The 22,918-nt window shown below is 39.7% G+C and overlaps 1 protein-coding gene across 1 annotated transcript; it reads left to right on the plus strand.

Moving 5' to 3' along the window:
• Positions 1 to 1,847: 1,847 nt before the first annotated feature.
• Positions 1,848 to 18,813, plus strand: SAMD7 (sterile alpha motif domain containing 7). Its single transcript, XM_039337647.1, has 9 exons — positions 1,848 to 1,970; positions 5,229 to 5,332; positions 7,187 to 7,307; positions 8,798 to 8,934; positions 10,325 to 10,403; positions 11,442 to 12,112; positions 13,162 to 13,283; positions 15,244 to 15,354; positions 18,324 to 18,813. Exons 2-9 carry the CDS (start codon positions 5,230 to 5,232, stop codon positions 18,546 to 18,548), a joined length of 1,569 nt encoding a protein of 522 aa, XP_039193581.1. The 5' UTR covers positions 1,848 to 1,970; position 5,229; the 3' UTR covers positions 18,549 to 18,813.
• The last annotated feature ends 4,105 nt before the right edge of the window (positions 18,814 to 22,918 follow it).

Here is a 22,918-nt window from a genome sequence, read left to right on the forward strand (position 1 = left end):
GGAGGAGAAGTGAAACATTTTCAAGGAAAAAAACCAAGGAAGTTCAGTTGCCTTTTGGAAAAGCACCTTTGTGTCATATAATAAAGGTGTCACATTAGAGTAACAGCTTGTGCCTATATATTCTGGACCAGCTATAGTTTCTTATTGGTCTGCAAGAACAAGTTCCATGTTCAGTAAATTACAAAAGTTCAAAAATAAGCTTATTATAATATGAGCGATTAAGGGAAGAACTTGCTGATCCAGAACTTGCAATTGTGCGCATACCAACCATACTAAATATATTCTTAGTCTCAATAATATGTCAGAAAGAGAAGGCATTAAGGTAATAGAAGGGAGACGAACCTTTTTCCAAGGACAATCTCTTTAGCTCCTTCCCACACATCTATAATTCAAAGATTAAAGTGGATTTCTGTACTTTGCCTCATCATGACTCTATAATCCTAAAGGAAAATATTCTAAGGGAATAATACCATTAGAGGATTAATGCCACAAATTGATTTGGGAAAAAGGATTTGCAAACACTGAAATCTTACATTGCCTGCATTTAATCAGAAAAAAAAATATTCTGAGGATTTTATTTTCAATCTATTAATATTCTGGTCTATCCTAAATGGCACATAATGATTCAGTTTTATATCAGTTTTATGCTACACCCTCTGTCTGCATTGTTCAATATTGTAAATTGCAACCGAAAACCAAATAAATATGTGCATTATCTGATATATATGCATCAAGGATGTAGACTTGATTTATACACATCACTGTTCTCATCATGTTGTTTGCTTATGATTCAGAATTGTGTATAAACAAGCCAATTAGCTAACTGAAGTTATGTTGAACAAAGTAAAGGTTGGTTCAGCCAGTTGAATATATCGAGAAAGTGTCTTTTCTTCAAAGTCAAAAACTTGGTTAGATATAATCATATTGGGAAAGGTTTTAGAAATCAATGGATTGAGAAAGGAAGATTTCTGTGATTTTATAAGTTTGGGTTAAAATAAATGTTAGTAATCCTCAACTTATGACCACAAATGAGTCCAAAATTTCCATTGCTAAGCAAGACAGTTGTTAAGTGAGTTTTGCCCCATTTTATGACATTTCTTGCGACAGTTATTAAATAAATCACTGCAGGTGTTAAGTTCTAAATCGAGGACTACCTTTACAAGGATGGTATCAATATCCACGATAGAGGGGTCTTTTCTGAACAAGTAAGCTTCTCATGATAGCCAGTTTGGGAGTGCCTGTATCATTCACAGATTCTCACAATTCCTGACTAATCTTAGATTTTGACATTCTGATGAATCTTTTTATCTATTTTTTTTCTCTTGAAGAAACTGATCTCTTGTGAGGAGATCCCCAAATGCTTCAGAGAGCTGGTAACTAACAGGCAGCAAGACCTAAAGACCAAACTGCTGTAACCTTTCAGTTTGTTTGTTTTTCAGTGTGCTTAATGGGATTTTAATCTTTCCTACCCAACAGGATAAGCAAACTAGGGCACCAAGACTTATAGATCACAATGTTTTTGTTTTTTTAGGGGGAAAAATTTGCAAGACAAATAATATTCTAAAACCACTGTGATCATTCTTCCACAGTGGACTGCAAAATTTCTGCAACAATTAATATTTTCAGCCAATGCATTAAGGGCTTTGAAAGCTGTTAACAGCTTAACAGGTTAAATATCAAAATAGGTTTATCAGATCAGTGGGATGTTTGACTTCTAATTACATTGTTTTGTTTCTGCTGGCTGAGGAGATGATGTGGAAAAAGAGCTTCTGATGTCAGAATCAAAAGGACTTAAAGGTAGGGATAAAGAGTAATCCAAATAAGCTGAATTGGGTTTATATCAAAGTCATTGTTCAGAATGCCTTGACTTTGCAATGCTTTTTCAATACTGCCAACCAGAGTGAATGCACAGATCCAGCATATTCTATATACACTTGTCTTGTTTCAAAACGAAGGTTCTGGCAACTACTGTAAGTATATGCAATCAACCATAACTTACATGTGGGACAGCCATGTAATAACAATGTCAGTAATTTTAACATAATCTCAGGAAGACATGTTTCACACTAGGGAAATAGAAGGGCATTTCAGTCACATGAATCTTTGATTATTACAATGTCTTTGTTTATTAAAACTGATATGGCTGTGCATCTACCAGATGACTATACTTTCAGGTATCTTTGTATCCCTCATTTTAATTGTATGTGTTATTTTTCATGATGTAAACCAGCTTGATGAAATGTGAAAAGATGAGGAAGGTAATTTAACACAAACAAAGCACATGCATAAGTATTGTATTTCTGCTTGTTCTTTAGCTATCCTAATCATTTGACTTTAATCTTTAAAGTTTATACAATATTTTTGGAAACAAGCTGTTTTAGAACTGAAAATAACATATTTCAGCCTCTGTTCTCTGTTCTATGCAAATTAATTTCTTCTAAATCTCTGTCCCTTTTAGAAAGGTTTTGAATTCCCTGCAAAGAAAGATAAACTTGTTTCATTGCTCCTGTTTTTTGCTGATATGAATATATATGTTCATGTTTTAGTGCTGAAGCCACCTTGCTAATAAGGGAAAATGTAATAATTAAAATGCAATTTTATTATTTTATTTTATTTCAAACTAATTTGAGTACTAATGCTAATGGTAAAATAGATATAAATTAAATACATGTCTGCACGATGATTTGTTGATTGTAGTATCTGACCATTTTCTACCAGACATTAAGTTTGAATGTACCGAATATATCTGGATTTTGTTCTAGCAATGGTGGTTAAACACATTAACTCCAGCATGTAGAGGGACAAGAAAATCCAATTTATGAGTTTGCAAATTCATTTTTGATGGATTTGGAGGTTAGGAGTAATTAACAAATAAATGGGAACCTTCCACATCACAGATGACTTGCAATATGATTCCCATCTTGTTTTTCCATTTTTTGTTACAGTATGATTTGGCAGTCCATTTTTGCCTAGTTTTCTAGAGACCTGGACAGGTTCACAGCAGGATCTTACCTCTAGATCCCTTTCCTACCACAAATTTCTAAATTGTACAGTTCCCATTATATAATTTGCTATGATCCATCTATGGAAAACCAATGAAACTGCTTTAAATAAATCCTATATGCATATGTACATGTACGTGTACATGTGCATATATACACAACACACAGGCATAACCTAATTATTTTCTGGGTTGCTGTTGTAATGTCTTTCTGAATCCATCTAATTTAATCTAATGTTGTAGGTTCAAACAACATACAGAAATATGAAATATCTACATCAGTTCACAGAACATGCTAGGTTCAAAGGTAGCTGGCTACTTTGTGGGTTCAGTATGTTGTGAGTTTATTTTAAAATTCTACTTGCCTTAATTACTGCATTGTCAACCCCAAAGCATCTCTCTTTTCACCTGGTGCTCTCTATTCAAGGGTAGGTAGAGGATAAAGGCTACTTTGTATTTTCAGTAGCCCAAAAGAAATAGACCAGTAGGCCACCAAAGACTCTCCTATACTATAACTTCATAAATGGAGCTTTAGTTATCTAAGAAATCTCTCCTGGCCCAGTGTGTTGTTGGCTAAAAATTAGGTAGTTGAAGTCCACCCCAGATAGAATTTGCCAGGTTGGGAATATTAGTTCTGCGGATTCCTAGTTTCCAACAATAGTTCAATGAGAACAATTAACCAGTGAAACAGTTTGCCTGCAGAAGTTTGCCTGCAGAAATGCTCCATCATTGGAGGAGGCTTTTAAGAAGAGATTGAACAGCGATTTGTCAAGAATAGGATAGGGTCTCCTGCTCAGGTGGGGAGTTGGACTCAAGAGCTCCAAAATCCCTTCCAACTCTGTTATTCTGCATTCAGTTCACCACAATAAAACTAGATATGAACTGAATAACATTTTTGAACAGCACTGTTATCACTGAAGGACAAGATTTTCAAAAATTTAAACTTTTACTTCTGAACTTTACTTGCACACAAGAGTTAATTGCATGTGCATCAGCCTATTCTTTATTCTCCCTGGAGTTCGCAAAGCATGATTAAGTGTACGCAACTAGTTTTAGTCCACAAAATGCCATACTTCCATTCCTTGCTTAACCAACTGTGACAGAATTATCACTGGATGAATGGCTTTTGCCTGCTGCCAAGAAGGGTTTGTTCAGGGCAAAACTCTAAAGTAGTGATTAACTTGATTTCATCCCTATAAGGTGCTGCACTGCTAGGATTTACAGAATAGGATTAGAAAAGATTCCTATATGAAACCAGGCCTTGACAGCTGGTACCTCTGTTTTTTCATACTCCAATGTTTCTCAACCTCAGCAGCTTTAAAATGTGCGGACTTCAACTCCCAGAATTCCTCAACCAGCAGGCTAGTTGGAAAACACTGCTTTACCTCAAAATTCTTAACTAATCCATAGAGAGAAACATCAAGAGACATTGAAGAGCTCTAGTTCAGTTGTCTGCCAGCTTTACTCTAAAAGATGTTATACTGAAGGACTGGAAATAATCTTGAAGTTTGGAAAGAACATCTGGACAGTCAAAATTAAGTGATATGGTTTAATAGGTAGAAAACAGCTCTATTTTTATGGCATTCTTTTCCAACCTACAAACTAAAATGCCATAAGTTTTCATGTGCAAAGCACACACAAAGAACTTACAGTAGTCTTTTTAAACACTCTTGATAACTCTAGAAATGTCCCATCAATGCAGAGTTGTGAAACAATGTATAAGGCCTGTGCTATTTTATAAGTAGTCTTCGACTTACGGCTGCAATTGAGCCCACATTTCTGTTGCTAAATGAGACACTTTTAAATGAATTTTGCCCCATGTTACAACCTTGCTCACCACAGTTGTTAAATGAATCACTGCAGTTGTTAAGTTAGTAACATGGTTGTTAAGTGAATCTAGCATTCCCATTGACTTTGTTTGTCAGAAGGTCGCAAAAGGCAATCACAGGTCTCTGGGACATTGTAACTGTCATAAATATGAGTCAGTTGCCAAGCATCTGAATTTTGATCACATGACTATGGGTATGCTGCAAAGATCATAAGTGTGAAAAATAAGTCATTTTTTCCAGTGGCGTTGTAACTTCGAATGATCACTAAATGAACTGTTGTAAGTCAAGAACTGCCTGTATATTCCTCTGATGTTTTGTGTTATTAATGTAATTGCTTTCTCTCAACACATTTCCATTTCACTGATTACTGGTGATGATCCATTGCATTATTTCAACAGCATGAGTCCTCAGGATCACATGAGAAAAATAATAATCCTTGGGAAGGAGAGAGGTGTGGAAGACGGGGCCTTTTACCAAATTGGGAGTGGACTTACACCAGCTGGTAAGATGGAATAAAAATTCAGCATGATAGTTTAGACTTTGCCATATAGTACCAGGGTACCACATTTTTTCTAGATTAACAGTTGCATTCCTTTAAGTATAAATAAACTTTGTTTTTAAATTAAGTAACATATACCATTATATGTGTGATTGTGGTTTGTTTTACTGGATCTATATTTGTTGGAAGTTTTTTCTTTTCTTTTTGATTTTTATGGATGTATGCTGCTCATAGTCATACATTATGAATTGGGTAAAAAAAAAAAGTTAAAGGTTTCCCTTGTCCAGTTGCGTCCCTCTCTAGTGGGCTGTGCTCATCTCTGTTTCCTAACTGACAGAGCCAGTGTTATCCAGAGGCTTCTGTGGTCAGGTAGCAGCATGTTTATATGCTGACATGCACAGAACGCGACGTGCACAGAATGTTGTTACCTTCCCACCTAAGTGGTATCTATTTATCTAATTGCATTTGTATGCTTTTGGACTGCAAGGTTGGCAGGAGCTGGAGCAAGAACAGGAACTTACCTCATCACACAATACTTGGGTCTTGAACTGCCCAATTTCTGGTCGACAACCCAGCATCTTAATTGTTAGGCCATCACGCCCCCTATGCATTGGGTAGTGTAGCCTCTAATCCAGTGTTTCTCAACCTTACCAACTTTCAGATGTGTGGAATTGACCATTTTGCTGACTGGAGAATTCTGGGAGGTGAAGTCCACACAACTTCAAGTTGCCCCAGTTGAGAAACACTGGTCTAATCTAACATGTCAGCTCCAGGATTCAGATCTGGCTTCTTTCTCACACCTTTATGTTCTAACACTATTTTTTTAATCACCTCTTTCTCAGCCGTGGAAAAGCTTTCAGTGCTGTAAAAAAACACCCACCTGTCTGCTTTCTATCAAAAATACAATATACAACAGATAGACTCAAAAATTATAAGATAAAGACAGCTTTATGCAGGAAGAAATAATTTTCAGTTATCCAGGCCACAAATCATTAAAGCAGTGCTTCCCAAAGTTGGGTAAAATACCCAGAATTGGATAAAAGTGTTTTTTCTTTGGGTAATAAAGAATCTAATTACCCATCACAACAGGGACATTGAAATCAACTTACATATTGCAAGAGGTACTATAATAAATTCAAAATCTCCCGAAGTGTTCCTACAAGGCAATAATTACCAGTGGTGATTTGTTGAAATGACATAGAGATAATTTGATGACATTGTTCATAATAGTGCAGTAGTCCTCAGGTTGCAACTATTTGTTTAGTGACTATTCAAAGTTACAATGGTGCTGAAGGAAGGGGCTTATGACCAGTCTTCAAAGTTCAATAAAACTTTCAGATAAAAGATTTTAGGTAATGAAGGAAAAAGTTTAGGAAGCTCTGCATTAAAGCAACAGGAACCAGCATCCTGAATGAGGCCCAGAAGGAAAGTCAGAGTGATGTTCTGCACAAACCAGTGTGAGATCTAACCCCAGCATTTTCCATGTGCCATAATTGCTCAACATGTATAAACAGAGAGACAGGCTTTTAAGCTTCTGATATTGTATCTTATTGCAATAAAAAACATTTGTGGAATTCCTGATAAGCCCCTTTCGTGACTTACCCTACTTCAAAGGGCTTACCTCAATCTTGAAAAGGTTTCTCTCTTTCCCATTTTATATTAAACAAAACCAGGGCAGAGTTATTTTGAGTTCCTTTCTTCCCCACACTTTCTTTTTTCTCAAGGCTGTGTAATCTTTTCTGCAAACCTGCCCCCTCAATGGAGTACTCCTTCCTTCCCTATGTCCAAGGTTAATTCTATATTGCTGAACCAAATGCACTCACTATTAGCACATCGATATTATATGATTTGTTTTAGGACTGAGGCATCAGCAAGAGATCCTAATGAGGAGCCAGTTCATGGCAGGACACCCATCACTAATACGCCAGCATGGAATACAGACAATTCCTTCACAGTTGGAATCTCGGTTTATGGAAAGGTACTCCTAGCCAACTGATGAAGGAAAAGATGTTGTTTCTGTATATGGTAGAGTATGTAGAGCAGAAGTGTAGAAAATGGCCCCTTTATGACTGGCTGGTATGGCTGGCTGAGGAATTCTGGCAGTTGAAGTCCACAAGTCATAAGAGAGCCTTAGTAAAGTGGGGGTCTTCAAACTTGGCCCTTTTATGATGTGGACTTCAACTCCCAGAATTGCCGGGCTGAGGAATTCTGGGAGTTGAAGTCCACAAGTCATAAAAGGACCAAGTTTGAAGACCCCTAATGTAGAGCAATGCTGTTTAAAGATCTTTAAAGCAGAACTGCATGTATTGGGCAGCTGTGCCAACAATTACCAGCCAACATGTTCAATATATCTGAGGTCAGTAGAGGTAGACCTTGATTTATGACCATTTGTTTAATAATTGTGAAATTATAGCAGTGAAAAAAGTGAATTACAACTGGTCTTGCACTTATAATTGTCACAGAGTCCCTCTGGTGAGATGTTCAGAATTTAGGTGCTTGACAACTGGCAAGTATTTACAATGGTTACAGCATCCCAGAATCATGTGATAGTCATTTGCAACCTTCCCAGGGGGCTTCTGACAAACAATGTCAATGAGGGAAGTTAGGTTTGCTTAACAGCCATGGCAAAAAAGTTGTAAAATCAATTGTGATTCACTTAATGACCACATTATTTAGTGATGGAAATTCCCATCCCAATTGTGGTCATAAGCTGAGAACAACTTGTAAATCTAAGTTCTGATCTAGCACTCTTTCACTACAGACTGTGTTTCTCAACATACTGGCTGGGGAATTCTGGGACTTGAAGCCCACACATCTTAAACTTGCTGAGGTTGAAAAGTACTGTTATAGATGCTCTTTTCTTCCAGAAAAGGTTACCTCTATTGGCTCCACGAGCGTTTCTCTGCTGTACATAACTGTCAGATCAATTTGGAATATGGTTCCTCATCGGGAAGGAGGACAAATGACAAAAACAGTGGGCACACTGTCACAATACAAGCTCCATGCCCTTTGGACATGTGTAGTGACATTCTCACACATACCAAAGAGGCAGAACTGACAGCATTATGAAGTGCTTTCATATTTTGATCCAAACATCTGATCCTGCAGTTGGCTCTGCTTGTTATTTTATTTTTAAAAATGTTAAACTACTAATATAGATGTTTTGCTTAAGGCTTTAAAAGGGCTAATCGACATTTACTCCTTAATATCTACATTAAATCCAAATATATCATCAGTTTTTAAATTCAGGGTCAAAAGTACTTGGGAATATCTCATGTAAATGGCCAGGTGGGTTTTTTTTGTACCAACAACTTTTTATTTCAGGATTCTGAATACTGTGCGTTATAGGCTGTTTGCTCTCTTTTACTGATTCATAGATAGGAAGTTTCCTTTCTAGAATTTTTTTTTCTTTCACAGAATTTCAGCATTTGCACATACTTTAACTAGCTGTCTTGTTTGCTCTCCTAGAAATTTGTTACCTGCATCTGAGATCTTACCTACAGCTGATCTCAGGCAGATACATGTGGCTTCCACTCTTGGACCTCCTGTCTCACAACTTACTAACATCCCAAACTTATTATCTAGTTGCGTTTCCCAAGGACCAGGTAAGAAAGAGCGAGATCATAAGTAACTGAGTAAGTAAATAGACAGCAGAAGTAGGAAAACTATTGGTGTCAAATCACCCCAAGGCCTGATTCAAATTTCTTATACCAATGAAGGAGAATATTTGTAGCTCGGGGTCCTTGGTGCTCTCTGAGCTTGCTTATTTTCCTGTAGACGTTTCAGTACCCTAATTAAGTAACATCATCATCATCATGTTACCTAGTTAGGGTAATGAAATGTCTGCAGAAAAAAAAGCAAGCTCAAAGAGTACCAAGGACCGCTCACATTTCTGATTTGATCTAAATCATCATTTTGAAGAGCTGAGTCGATTGTGTTAAATAATAGGTGTGTGCATGGGAAAACTTGCACTGAGTTTCTGAATTGATTAAAGGGCCCTGATTTCATTCTGTGCATTAAATAGATGGTAATGTTAGCCTGTGAGGTAGTCCAGATAAGAAGTACAATCAGGAATACTAGCCCAGAGCTGAAGAAGCTTCTTGGATGAGAAGCGAAACATCTTCAAAGAAAAACAAGAAAGTCCATTTGCCTCGTCAAAAAGCATCTTTGGGACAGCCATGACCTAGATGACTGAGAATCTCCATAGACATTTTCTTCCAAATCATTTTCAAAGTGTGCATAGTCCATGGCTGCCAGCCTCACTGAGTAAATCAAATAAGAAGCACAACCAGAGGATCAAATTCTGCTTTATTGTAAGGATACATTAACAGAATCTTGCTAATCTATCAGTATAATGAAAACCAGTATCAGAGCAGAAGAAAGGAAAAATTTAAAAACTATGCTGAGCTAACCAGCCTCAATTTCTTTGATTCTGGGCCATAAAGGTGGTCCTCAATTTACGACCGTAATGGAGCCTGCCCTTTAAAATTGTCATGACGGTCATAAAATGGCTCACCCATGTGAATAACCTGATTTTACAAACTTTTCTGCAACTGTCATTTAAGTGAACCAATTGTTTGTTACGGGCCATTTTTGCCAACAGAAATGGAAGTAAATGCCACTTTTTGACAAAAAGGTTGTCAAACGCAGTCACATGGAATGTGGCAAACGATAATAAATGTAGACCAGTCGCCAAGCACACAAAAAGCACGCAAGGGGAATGAGCATAAGAAGTTTAGAACTGGGTCATAAGTACTTCAGGGGGAATCCCTTATACCTTTGAACGATTGCTAAGCAACAGGTCATAAATTGAAGATCACCTATACACATTAATCTGGATTTGAATTGGATTTAACTGAGTCCTTATCTGTAAGAGTGCACTGTGGGCTGCTTCTTTGTTTATGAATATTAATCCAGTTTTAAACAAGTGAATGATGCTAAAACTAATTTTCAATTATCTTCATTCATTCGTTCATTCATTCATTCAATTACTAGGATATAGTTTTCTTCAATCCGAATCAATGGAAGCAGTAGCCAAAAGACAAGAATTGATTCAGAAACAAAATATTGCCAGGTAAAAAGAAATAAATCACAATTATTAGAATATACACGCTAAGTCATAATTAATGGCTTATTGCTTAGCTTGTGGTTTGTATGAATGTTTATACCTGAGGTTTACTTAATTAACCGTGATTAAACAAATTATAATTAGCATGTCAGACAGCTCAGTATGCTTATAGGTCACTTAATTACTGTGGTTATATGGATGGTATTCCTGTTTAAATTATAGGCAATCTTTCTACATTTTCGTCTTTGTCCATTAAGTGCTAGTATAAATCTATCACTTATTGCGTTATATAGACTTTGCTAATATGATTATTGTGGTACATATCTCAGGAGGCAACAGCATTTAGCACTTTGTCTGGACTTATAAACTAGCCTTGATTGCTGTTTGGATAGGAGACCACCAAGAATTTCTAGGACCAGACCGCAGGGGTAGGCAACCTTGGCTCTTTTATGACTTGTGGACTTCAACTCCCAGAATTCCTGAGCCAGCCATGCTGAGCCATGCTGGCTCAGGAATTCTGGGAGTTGAAGTCCACGAGTCATAAAAGAGCCAAGGTTGCCTACCCCTGGACCAGAGGCTAAACAGGGAAGTCTAAAAATCTTTCTGTAATATGTTTCCATATTATGACTTCATGGATGCATCCATGTAGTCATCAAGAGTTTTGTTCTATTCAAGGGTGCATTTTAGTACTAACCACAATATGTGTGTGTGTGTGTGTGTGTAACCCTCTGAAGGTTACTGGTTAGTTAATGTAGCCCTTTAATTGAAAAAGATTCAACATTTTTAATATTCACCAACTGCAGGTCTTCAAGGACTCAGAGAAAGGGTTTATTTATTTATTTAAAAAAAAAAAAGATGATGCCAGGAAATATTGGCTTAGGTGTGGGGGATTCTGCCTTAAATCACATACTCTAGTACTGCTCTACAATGCTTAATATTGCAAACTTTATTTAAACTGTAACCAACTTCTGATAGCAAAATAAATAACTGGTAGACCAAGATTTCGTTTCCAGTTATGTTGTAATGTTTATGATCATTACTTAGGATGGAAATGAATGCCTTGTTTCAACAAAAAGAACTCGAAAAAGCTCACCGAAAAAGTCTTCTAAAACTCAGGGGCTTTTTCCCTTACTCTGATGTCCCAGCTGGCTCTGCTGGTTTTCAAGCAAGACACCTGTCCGATGGCTTGTATGTCCATCAGACTACCCTCAATGAACTTCAGAGGAATGCCATGTTCATGGCCACTAGCTCCTATCCACCTTTCACCATGCTTCAAAGGGAACGGGGCCGTCGACCAAGCAGAAGAGCTGGTTTTCGCAAACCTGCTCATTGCCGCTTCAGTCATGGAAAGAAACTACTCGAGGATAGGGATGTGGATCTGGCCTCGGTGACTGTCAGTGAAGAAAAAGAGGATAAAAAAGAAACCAAAGTGGAGACACCAAGCAAGCCTGCTGCAGCAGAAGCAGAACAGGAGGTCCATGCAGCACCATCAGCAGCTGTCACCCAAAATGAGAAGGAATGTGAAGGTGGCCCGAGAAAGAACTTGTGTAACCATAAAATGCCCAGTGAAGGAAGTGACAGTCACAATAGAAACGAGAAAGATCCCCACAATTCTTGCTTAGTCTTTAATGAAAAGCATGCAGATCCATCAAAAATCTCTTTCTCTGCTCTGGCAAGTGGCTTCTCCTTATTCAATCAACCTCCGTTATCTTTCGGTAAGTAATAAGACATGCAGGAGGACACCATGACCTTCCAGATATTACTAGATTATGAGCCAAATAGTCCCAGATGAAAGGATGCTAGTAATTGTTGAAAGCATCATCCGGAGAACCACAAATTCTCCACGTCTGCAATGCAGCCTGGCATGAAAGGCAAGCTATATACTTCATGGAAACTATGTATGGGGATCACAAAGTCAACACATTCTACTTGTAGAGAACTCTTGGAACTGTAGCATAGAGAAAAAGCATTGGAGATGCTTTAAAATACCTTTCCCAATGCAAATCAGTTTGTAATCCACCCTCGTGAAGGGAAGCAGCATTAGGATTTTAACAGAATAACAGAGTTGGAAGGAACCTTGGGAGTCTTCTAGTCCAACCCCTTACACTATAATTAGTCCTCAACATATAACCATTCATATAGCAAGCATTTGAAGTTATAAAGATATTGAAAAAGGTGATTTAAGATGGGTTTTCACTCTTAAAACTTTCAGAACATCCCCATAATCATGTAATCAAAATCTGTATGCTTAGCCTCCATCATGTATTTACAACAGTGGCAGAATCCCAGGGTCCTTTTCCTAGGCTGCTTCCAGCAAGCAGAGTCAATGGGGAAGCTGGATTAGCTTAACACTGCAGTGATTCACTTAACAATTGTAGCAAAAAGGTCGTACAATTGGATATAGCTCACAACAACTGTCTTGTGTAGCAATGGAAATTCTGCTCCAAGGACTACCTGTATTTAATTTGGCCTTCCATATGTACTGTAGATCAGGAGTCCCCAATCTCTGATCTGTGGACCGGCATCGGTCCACAACATGCCAGAAAACGGTCTGGGCAGAGCCCCTTCCACAGGATGCAGGCAGCACATGAAACTACACCCTCTCTGATCCACGGAAAAATGTCTCTCCATGGAACAGGTCCCTGGTGCCCAAAAGGTTGAGAGCCACAGCTGTAGATTCAACATGTAGTCATTAGTTCAAATGTTTCTCTGATTTCTTTGCTAATCAGTAAAAATAAAAACTGATTCTTTTTCATTCTCCTAGCCCCTTCCAGACTAATTTTAAATGGAGAAGAAATTTCATCTGCTGAAGATATTCGCAAATGGACTGTTGAAGATGTATACAGTTTTATCAACAGTCTCCCAGGATGCTCTGACTATGCTCAGGTAATCATAAATATTTTTTAAAAAATGGCAAAATGCTCAGTAAAGAGTTCCTTATATTTAAACTAATTTAAATAATACTCTAATTCTATTTTACCATATTTTATTCCATATACTTTGGATATGTTGCTCCTTTCGGTTAGTCATATACCAGTACATCAATATATTACAACATTGTTATGATTATGTAATGCCATGCCTTAATGTTATCTAGTTTTTTTTACTACGTTTTGTATGAAGACATCAATGGAGGTTTTCAAGAACAGACTGGAAAGCCATTTGTTTGGAATGGTAGGGTATCCTGCTTGAGCAGGGGATTGGACTAGAACAGAGCTTTTCAATCAGTGGTACACGTACCACTTGTGGTACATTGGCACCTGGCAGGTGGTATGAGACCATACTAGAAAAGTGGTAGTGGGAGAAGGGAATGAGCTGAACCGGCGGCAGCACTGCACAAGCCTGAGCGAGAGATGGCTGGAGCTGCAGGGCTGTCAGGGCTCAGCGGAAGCGCCAGGATCAGTGGCGCTTTCCAGCTGATCAGTGCTTCTTTGGGAGTGTCAGGGCTCATTGGAAACACCAGGATCAGCGCCAGGCTCCAGCTGGAGCTCGGCGCTGATCCAGCTGGAGCTTAGCACTGATCCTGATTCTGCTGAGCCCTGAAGAAGCACCAATCAGCTCGAATGTTGCCTTATCTCCAGGGTCTTGTGATTTACATTCAGATGCGTGGCAACTGATTCATATTTATGATGGTCACAGTGTCCCAGGGTTATGTGAAGTGACCAAAACCTGCTGCAACCACCCAGCAGAGGGGGGGAATAAAAACCAAACACCCCCACCCCACCCCCGCTGCCAATCCTCAACAGAAATGCTCACAACAATGGAAACCTCAGACAGGAGGAAGAGCGCCGCCAGGTGGGCAAGCAGGTGTCTTGTTCGGCTGTGGCTTGGGGGGCACTTTTTTCAGTGCCATTGTAAGTTCAAACAGTCACTAAGCGAACTGTTGTAAGTCGAGGACTATCTGTACTTCATCACTTTTTTCCTTTTTTTTTTTTTGGGTCAAGTTTTTGACACCTTGCTAGGCGACTGGTGGTACTTGGATATTGCCGTATCCTAAAAGTGGTACAATGGGTGAAAAGATTGAAAAGCCCTGGACTAGAAGACCTCCAAGGTCCCTTTTATGTTCTTTTTATGTAGTACAGTGTACATGAAATGTACAGTGTACATGAATTCCACTCAAAGCTGGCCATGGAGACAGGAAGGTTTAAGCTTACAGAGCATATGGAAAAATACCAAAAAGAAGAGATTCTAGGAGGAGACTACAAAAGATGATTTTCAAATACAAAATATTTCTCAAAATAAAAGACTGTTCCTATATGAAGAGCCAGGGAAGTGGGAATAACCAAGCTTGGTTGAAAGTTATAAAAGTAGAGGGAAATTGTACTTTGGAGAGATCATATAGAATGGAGGTGTTGCATAAGATAGCCATCTTAATGTGATTCTTCTGGAATCCAACCTAGTCATACATTCATATGCTTGATAACTGAATCACATTTATGACGGTTGCAGTATTCTGAGGTCATGTGATCACCTTTTGCAACCTTCTGACAAGCAAGGTCAACGGGGAAGCCAGAATCACTTAACAACCGTGTTCCTAATTTAACAATTGTGATGATTCATTTAACAGCTGTGGCAAGAAAAATGGGGCAAAGCTCACTTAACAAATTTCTCACTTAGCAACATAAATTTTGGGCTTGATTGTGGTCGTAAGTTGAGGACTACCTCTACAAGAGGTAGCATTCAGTGGATCCGGCACAAAAGCAGAGTTGAACTACTAGATAACCAGTAAGGTTATTTTCAGCTTTATGGTGCCATTACTCTAAGACCTTCTTCAGGATCCCTTGTATGACACTGCAACAGAGCGCTTATTGTTTCAATGACAATATTTACTCCTTTGTTTTTAAAGGTATTTAAAGATCATGTCATTGATGGAGAAACCTTACCCCTGCTTACAGAAGAACATCTTTTAGACAAGATGGGGTTAAAACTTGGGCCCGCTTTAAAGATTCAATCACAGGTATAGTGCATAGATCTTTGGAAATGCCAAACACTGAGCAAATGGAAACCATAGCACAGTGGTGCGGAACCTATGGCCCGGGTGCCAGAGGCAGCACTCAGAGCCCTCTCTGTGGGCACGCGCGCCGTCGCTCTAGTCCTAGGCCTTCAGCTAGGTTTTATAAAACCTTTTTGCTTTAGGCCAGTGGTTCTCAACCTTTCTAATGCCGCGACCCCATAATACAGTTCCCCATGTTGTGGTGACCCCCAACCATTTATACATCACCAGGTGCCAGGGGCGTGGCCAAAGAAAAGGGGAAAATATGGCGGACAGCCTTGTTTGGCGACCCCTGTGAAATGGTCGTTCGACCCCAAATGGGGTCCCGACCCATAGGTTGAGAACCACTACTTTAGGCCTCCGCTGCCGTGTGCAAAAAAAAAAAAAAAGATTCAATCAGTCAATTTCAACTTTCACGGGAAAAAAAAAGATCTTGCAAAGTTGGAATTGATTGATTGAACTTTTTAGTCCCACCCAGCCTGCCATTACCACCGCAGCCACGCCCACCCAATGGGTCACGCCCACCAAGCACCCGACGATACATAAATGGGTTTTGGGTTGCAGTTTGGGCATTCGGTCTGTAAAAGGTTTGCCATCACTGCCATAGCACTTTCAAATAGGTGTTTAATTTTCACTAACTTTTTACGTGATTTTTATTAAAAACTAGCTGTAGTTTGCTTTTGTTATCTGGTATAGATAGTTCTTGACTTACAACTATAACTGAGCCTGGAATTACAATCATAAATCATGCTGGTCTTTAAGAGGGTTATCACATATGGCTAACCCGATTTTACAACTTTTTTGCAGCAGTCATCAAGTGAATGTAATGATTGTTAAGTGAATGCTGCAGTCATTAAATGAACCCATTGTCTGCAGTGGACATTGTTTGGTGGAATGTGGAAGTAAATAGCAATAGCACTTAAACTTATATACCGCTTCACAGTGCTTTACAGCCCTCTCTAAGTGGTATTCAGAGTCAGCATAATCCCCTAGACCAGTGGTTCTCAACCTGTGGGTCGGGATCCCATTTGGGGTCAAACGACCATTTCACGGGGGTTGCCAAACAACGCAGTCTGCCATTTTTTCCCCCTTTTCCTTAGCTGTGCTACTCCCTTTTATTCTATTGGCTTTTGAAAGCCAATAGAATAGACTCTCTTGAATAGTCTAATTCTATTGGCTTTCAAAAGCCAATAGGAATTGTCCAGGCTGTCTCTGCCCTGCTGAGCCCGCCAAAAGTCCCATTCTGCAAACAGTGCTGCACCAGTGGAGTAGCCCTGGACTTACGACCGGTTGAGTAGTCCTTGACTTACGACTGGTTGGGGGGGGTCGCTGCATTAAAAAGGTTGAGAACCACTGCCCTAGAATCTGGGTTCTCATTTTACCAACCTCGGAAGGATGGAAAGCTTGAGCCCTGTCAGGATCAACTGCTGGTGTGAGCAGTGAGTTAGCCTGCAGTATTGTATTCTAACCACTGCGCCACCACGGCTCTATGTCAGTTTAACAGTTGTTAAGTGAATCACTGCAGCTGTTAAGTTGTAAAGTGAATCTGGCTTCCCCATTGACTTTGTCACAAAAGATGATCACACGACCCCAGGACCCTGCAGCTGTCATAAATATGAGTCAGTTGCCAGGCAAACAAATTTTGATCATGTGACCATGAAGATGCTGTAATGGTCGTCAATATGAAAAATGGCCATAAATCATTTTTTTTCAAGGCTGTTGTTAACTGTGAATGGTCATTAAATGAATTGTTGTAAGTCAAGGCCTGTAAATTACAGTAGCATTTTCTTTGTGTTACAAAGAAGCACAAGCAACAGGAATGCCATCGTATTAAAGTAGTGATGCTACTATATGTGGTGGCATATTGCCAATATGACACAAACATTTCTTAATGATAGGAAACGGGGATGGTAAACATTTCTTAATGATAGGAAACCAGGATGACGAACAATTATAGCAATGATCCAACCACTATTCTCAAAGGACAATTCCTCTATATTATTCTTCATTAGCTGACTCCATGGATTCCACTTGAACAGAATCATTTCTTTAATTATTACTACACAATAAGGAGGGTAATAATGATACTATGATGAAGACTCAGTAAGGGGCTTTGAATAGTGAAAAGCTCCTACCATGCTCAGTGTTTTGCTTATTTTGAATCTGTAAACAACTGTACATAATAATAATAACTGCACAGTCTTTCTCCTGAGTTTGCCTTTTGGATCAACTTCCTCTCTCTTGCTTTTACATAGTAATTTTGCTTTCACTTTAATTGTTAAGCAGTTTTATTTCTCCTGTCTTTATCCATCCTTCCTCTGACTTTTATCTATTCACATCCCTTAGTTATAGTAAGAATAATTAACCGCAGTTCAGGGGAATATAGTGAACGAATAACAGAATGCAACACTTCTTATTTCTTATAAAAGATGTCAAACTATTTCTGGAGAAATCAGAGCTGGATTTAGCATGGGGAATATGTGAAAATAATAAGATGAAATAACCCAGTTAATTTGCTGTTCGAGTTACAGTGGGCTCCCATCAAAGCAACCAGACAAGAAAGCTTAGATTATAGCAATGTTTCCCAGCCTTGGTGACTTTAACTGAATAACAGAGTTAGAAAGGACCTTGGAAGAATCCAACCCCTGCTCAAACAGAAAACCCTGTATCATTTCAGACAAATGGTTATCTAATCTCTTCTTAAAAACCTCCAGTGTTGGAGCATCCACCCCTATGTGGATTTCAACTCCCAGAATTCCCCAGCCAGCCCTGCTGGCTGGGGAATTCTGGGAGTTGAAGTCCACCTATCTTAAAGTTCCCAAGGTTGGGAAACATTGACATATGGAGATGCTATACGGTTGTATTTATTGATAAGTTTAAGACAGCAACATTATTTTAAAGTATTCAAATAAAAGTATTTCATTTCCCTAAAGGTGTCCCAATGCCTGAGAAATGTATTCTGCACGATGAATATTCCCTTGGCCATGCCGGTCCCACCTGCAACCAGCACATCTTCCGGTCCTTTCCATGATACCGCATCCCATCTTTCCTGTGGCAGTGCTCTTACTATTCTGGCCAGTCCTTGCACTCAGGATCCTGAAACTTCAAAAACAGTGGAACAAGTAATTTCAGCAAGCACAGACAATAATTCGCTCTAGCTAGATCAGAGGAGCCACTGTCAAAAATCTTTATCAAAAATCATTGTCAAAAATAAGGGGGTCAACTTATTTTCCAAAGCACCAGCGGGCAGGACAAGAAACAATGGATGGAAACTAATCAAGGAGAGAAGCAACTTGGAATTAAGGAGAAACTTCCTAACGGTGAGGACAAATAATCAGCAGAATAGCTTGCCTTGTAGGTGCTTCATCGCTGGAGGTTTTAAAGAAGAGACTGGACAGCCACCTGCTGAAAATGTTATAGAGCAGTGATGGCGAACCTTTTAGAGACCGAGTGCCCAAACCGCAACCCAAAACCCACTTATTTATCGCAAAGTGCCAAAGCCGCATCAAGATAGTAGTGCCCTCAGGGGGGGCATGGGGGCGTGGCCCACTGGGTGGGCGTGGCTGCGATTGTCATGGCAAACTGGGTGGGCGTGGCTGGGGTGGGCATGGCCACCTCGATATTGCTCATGGGGGGAAGCCTGTGGAGGCTGGACAGGGTTGGGGGAGATCCAGGGGGTCTCTGGCAGGTGGGGTGGTGGGCAGGAGGCCCAGCATAGATGGGGGGAGGCACACAATTCTAGCTGGGACTGGGGAGCTATGGCGTCGATGGGGATCCAGCTTTCCCTGCTCGGGGTGGCCTTTGGCTTGCTGGGCGTGGGCGTGCTGTACCACCTCTACTCAAGCTTGCTAGCTGGCTGTTTCACCTTCTTTGTGCCTGGTGGGGCTGCCGCTCTGGGCAGCAGCGGCAGCCTAATGGACCTGCGCAAGCTACTGGCAGTGGTGGCATGCGTGCCCACAGAGAGGGCCCTGAGTGCTGCCTCTGGCACGCGTGCCATAGGTTCGCCACCACTGTTATAGGGTGTCCTGCTTGAGCAGGGGGCTAGTCTACAAGACCTCTAAGGTCCTTTCCAGCTCTATTCTTGATCTCGAAAGTGATTGCTCTTGAAAGTGTTCATTCAGTGGACTTGCCAGCAAAGAATATCATAGGCCATGTAAAACAATTATAAAATCTTTATGTTTATAAAATGATTGTTATAGAAACTGAAATTTGGCACCCGTGTGGTTAACAAATATTATTTATTGTATAAATATGAATTCACTAAAATAAAATGATAGAATCATTCATCTGCCCTGACTTTGGTTTTCTTTTTTTTAATGGTGCTTACTTGGTTGTCGTTCTTCATCTATGAAAATGCAAGATTACAAAGAGGCCTAATTTATATGAAAAGATGACCCTTGTTTTGGGGTCTCTTAACTATGGACTCCACCGGCTCTCTTTTCACTATGCATCCCAAATTTACAAAGACTTTTAAATTTCATACTTGTTCCAAAAGCTGTCTTCCACCCATAAACAATGCTGACATTGTCACAGAACCCCGTTGTACAAACAGCAAGTCCATGTTGCTTCGCTGTAAACCTACAATAACAAAATCTTGCAAGTCTGAATGCTCTTCCTCACCTCTAATCTCTCACCACAACTGTTTGAAATAGCAAACTGAAGAAAGAACACAACTACTGGAAAACAGTGCAGTCAGCCCCAATCCCTGTAGGTAGTCCAGTAAGGTACCATAGTCAACAGTTACTAAAAAAAACGAAAAAAAACCAGGAAGGATAGGGACTGTGTTACTTCATCCAGGGCAAAGGTCACCCAACAGTGATTAATAATGTCTCTGTTCCATAGTGCGATCCCCTGCTGAAAGGATCAAAATCTATTTCTGGGGTTCTCCAAAGTTGTCTCAACAGCCTTCCTTAAAAATGGGAGGCTGCAGACTGGACAATAATTATCCAAAACCTCTCATGCACAGATGGCTTTTGCAGAAGGGAGCACACCAGAGCCTCCTTCAAGACTGCTGTTAATGCACTCATCCACCCAGAGGGTGTTGACAGTTTATTAGATCAAAGTGGCTACTTCTTCATTCCCTTCCCCCAGCAGCCAGGAAGGCAGAGATGCAAAAAGCAGGTGATAGAAAAAAAAATCTACTTCCTTGGAACTCGCAGCCAAAAGAAATGTCAAATAACATTGCAACATTACCAACTCTGCACGTGGAATCAAGACTTGGTGAAATCTGTAAAATGCTCTGCAAATTGATCATAATGGTGGAGAACATCATGCAGGTACTTCCCCAAAGGGAATGGATCACTTAAGTAAGGCTACTAGGTAATAGCCCAGTGACGCAGTAAGGGAGAAGATTGTCATGGTACAGGCCTGAACTTTACCAGTTGCTCAGATTTGCTTCTTTTCTTCCTCCATCTGCACTTCAAGCATCATTTTTGATATTTCATTTTTTAGAGAGGCTCTAAAAACCAAGCTACTGACTAGGGACAGCCACCATATAACCATGGAGGAAGTGCACACTCAAGAATTAGCAGAGTTGGTTGCCTGGTCAAGTATTTTGAATACCCCAACACCTAAAGGCAAAAGTTCTGCATCACCCAGAGACAAATTCTAGTAGCTCAAGAAGTGATCCTGACAAGTTGCAGAGTGATTGGTATGCAGTACCCCAAGCTTGTCTCTACATTCCAATCTAACATACAAGAACTCATATCCTGCTACTTCAAGACAGCATCTCTGACCACTGATAAAATGTTGTTAATGATCAAAGACATCTCCTGGCCTCCAAACCCAGCATCAAGATTGCTGAAGGCTAAAACCATGGCATGGCAGATCTCTGACAAGGGTTCAGTGCTGCTCTTGGCCATTCAGATTTTGAAAATACACGTCAGGTATGCCTTATCCAAAACTACATTATGGAGGAAGATGAACTACTGCAGACAGAGCAGGTGTTAACCATCAACACCTTGCACCTTAAGACATCAGTACTCCAGCCATGTGGTTCTCAACAAGAGGCCACTGGGTTGGAAGTCAAGGTCACCACAAGCTTGGACATCTCCCTTCTCCAGCAAGGGCCTACCCAGTGCTACTTGCCATATTGCCTTCAGCCCAACTCCACTGGGATACAACGATTTCTACCATCTCATGCCAGGAGTGATCCACCCTCCTCCCACCACCACTGTAATAAATTCTTGCTTAACCAATCCAATTCCAAACAGGCATAGACTTATTTTGCTACAACCTTATTTTGCTCCTTGACTGCCTGAAAGCCTAGTGAATAGGATAGGATATATGCAATGTTTATCCTATTTTTAATAGCAATAGCAATAGCACTTAGGCTTATATACCGCTTCACGGTGCTTTACAGCCCTCTCTAAGCAGTTTACAGAGTCAGCATATTCCACCCAACAATCTGGGTCCTCATTTTACCAATCTCGGAAGGATGGAAGACTGAGTCAACCTTGAGCTGGTGAGAAGTGAACTGCTGGCAGTCGGCAGAATAAGCCTGCAATGCTGCATTTTAACCACTGCAGAGGAGACATCACAGATGAGCCTGTTATGTAAACCTTTACCAAATTTATCTGTATGTAAAACTATTATGAATAAAATCAGAACATTTTTGTTGGAAAATTAAACAAGTAAGCAAAATGCAACAAGTCATACTTTATAAAGATTACTGTATCTGCTTAAATTACACAACATCTCTAACCAATCAAGCTGACTTGGAAAATAATGTTTTCCTGAGACCAAACTTCAGTTTTAGAGAACTGACTAAAATGTATTTTATTTTATTTATTTATTCCAACTTTATTATTTTTATAAATAACTCTAGTGGAGTACTGCTACAGTACCTAATACTCTTTTCTTCTCCTCTTTTCCATGACAGCCCTTTCATGCCTATGGCAGGATTAGAACTCACAGTCTCCTGGTTTCTAGCCTGATCTCTCAACCACTTGGCTAAACTGGCTCTCAAACATTGGTCTCTCTTAGACTAAATCATCATGATGTGACTTTTCAAACCATTCAGACTTAAACATTCTTTGGCATACACAAACACCTTAGTTTGTTCTTCTTTCTAATTGTTTTCAGTTGAAAGTAAAACTTTGAAGTCAGATAATAATGTAGTATGTGCAAGATCTCTTATTCATTATGCTAAAAGCCATCAGGAACATTTTCTTCAACTGCGCAGGTCATGCAGTGAACTCCTTCTTGAAATTATTTTATCAGGACACCATTTACATAAGCCTAAAAAATCTTATGCTTTTTCGATTTCATGTGTCATTGGATTATCACATTTGTGAAAGCATAGCAAGTATGTCCCAAAGGTGCTTTTTCAAGAAGCAACTGGACATTCCTGTTCTTCTTTGCACTACTCAAGTAACTCCGAGGACACAGATAAACCTCCAAGTGGCCTCAATGACTCTCTAAAAGAATGCAAATGACGAGCTGTCTGCAAAGAATATACCGTATATTCTGGCATATAGGGCGACCCGGCGTATAAGACGACTCCCTAGTTTGACGCTGGGTCACAAGA

The sequence above is a fragment of the Crotalus tigris genome, unplaced genomic scaffold (genome assembly GCF_016545835.1).
Source record: "Crotalus tigris isolate CLP2741 ecotype Arizona unplaced genomic scaffold, ASM1654583v1 scf7180000017549.6302385, whole genome shotgun sequence".
Taxonomy (NCBI): Eukaryota; Metazoa; Chordata; class Lepidosauria; order Squamata; family Viperidae; genus Crotalus; species Crotalus tigris.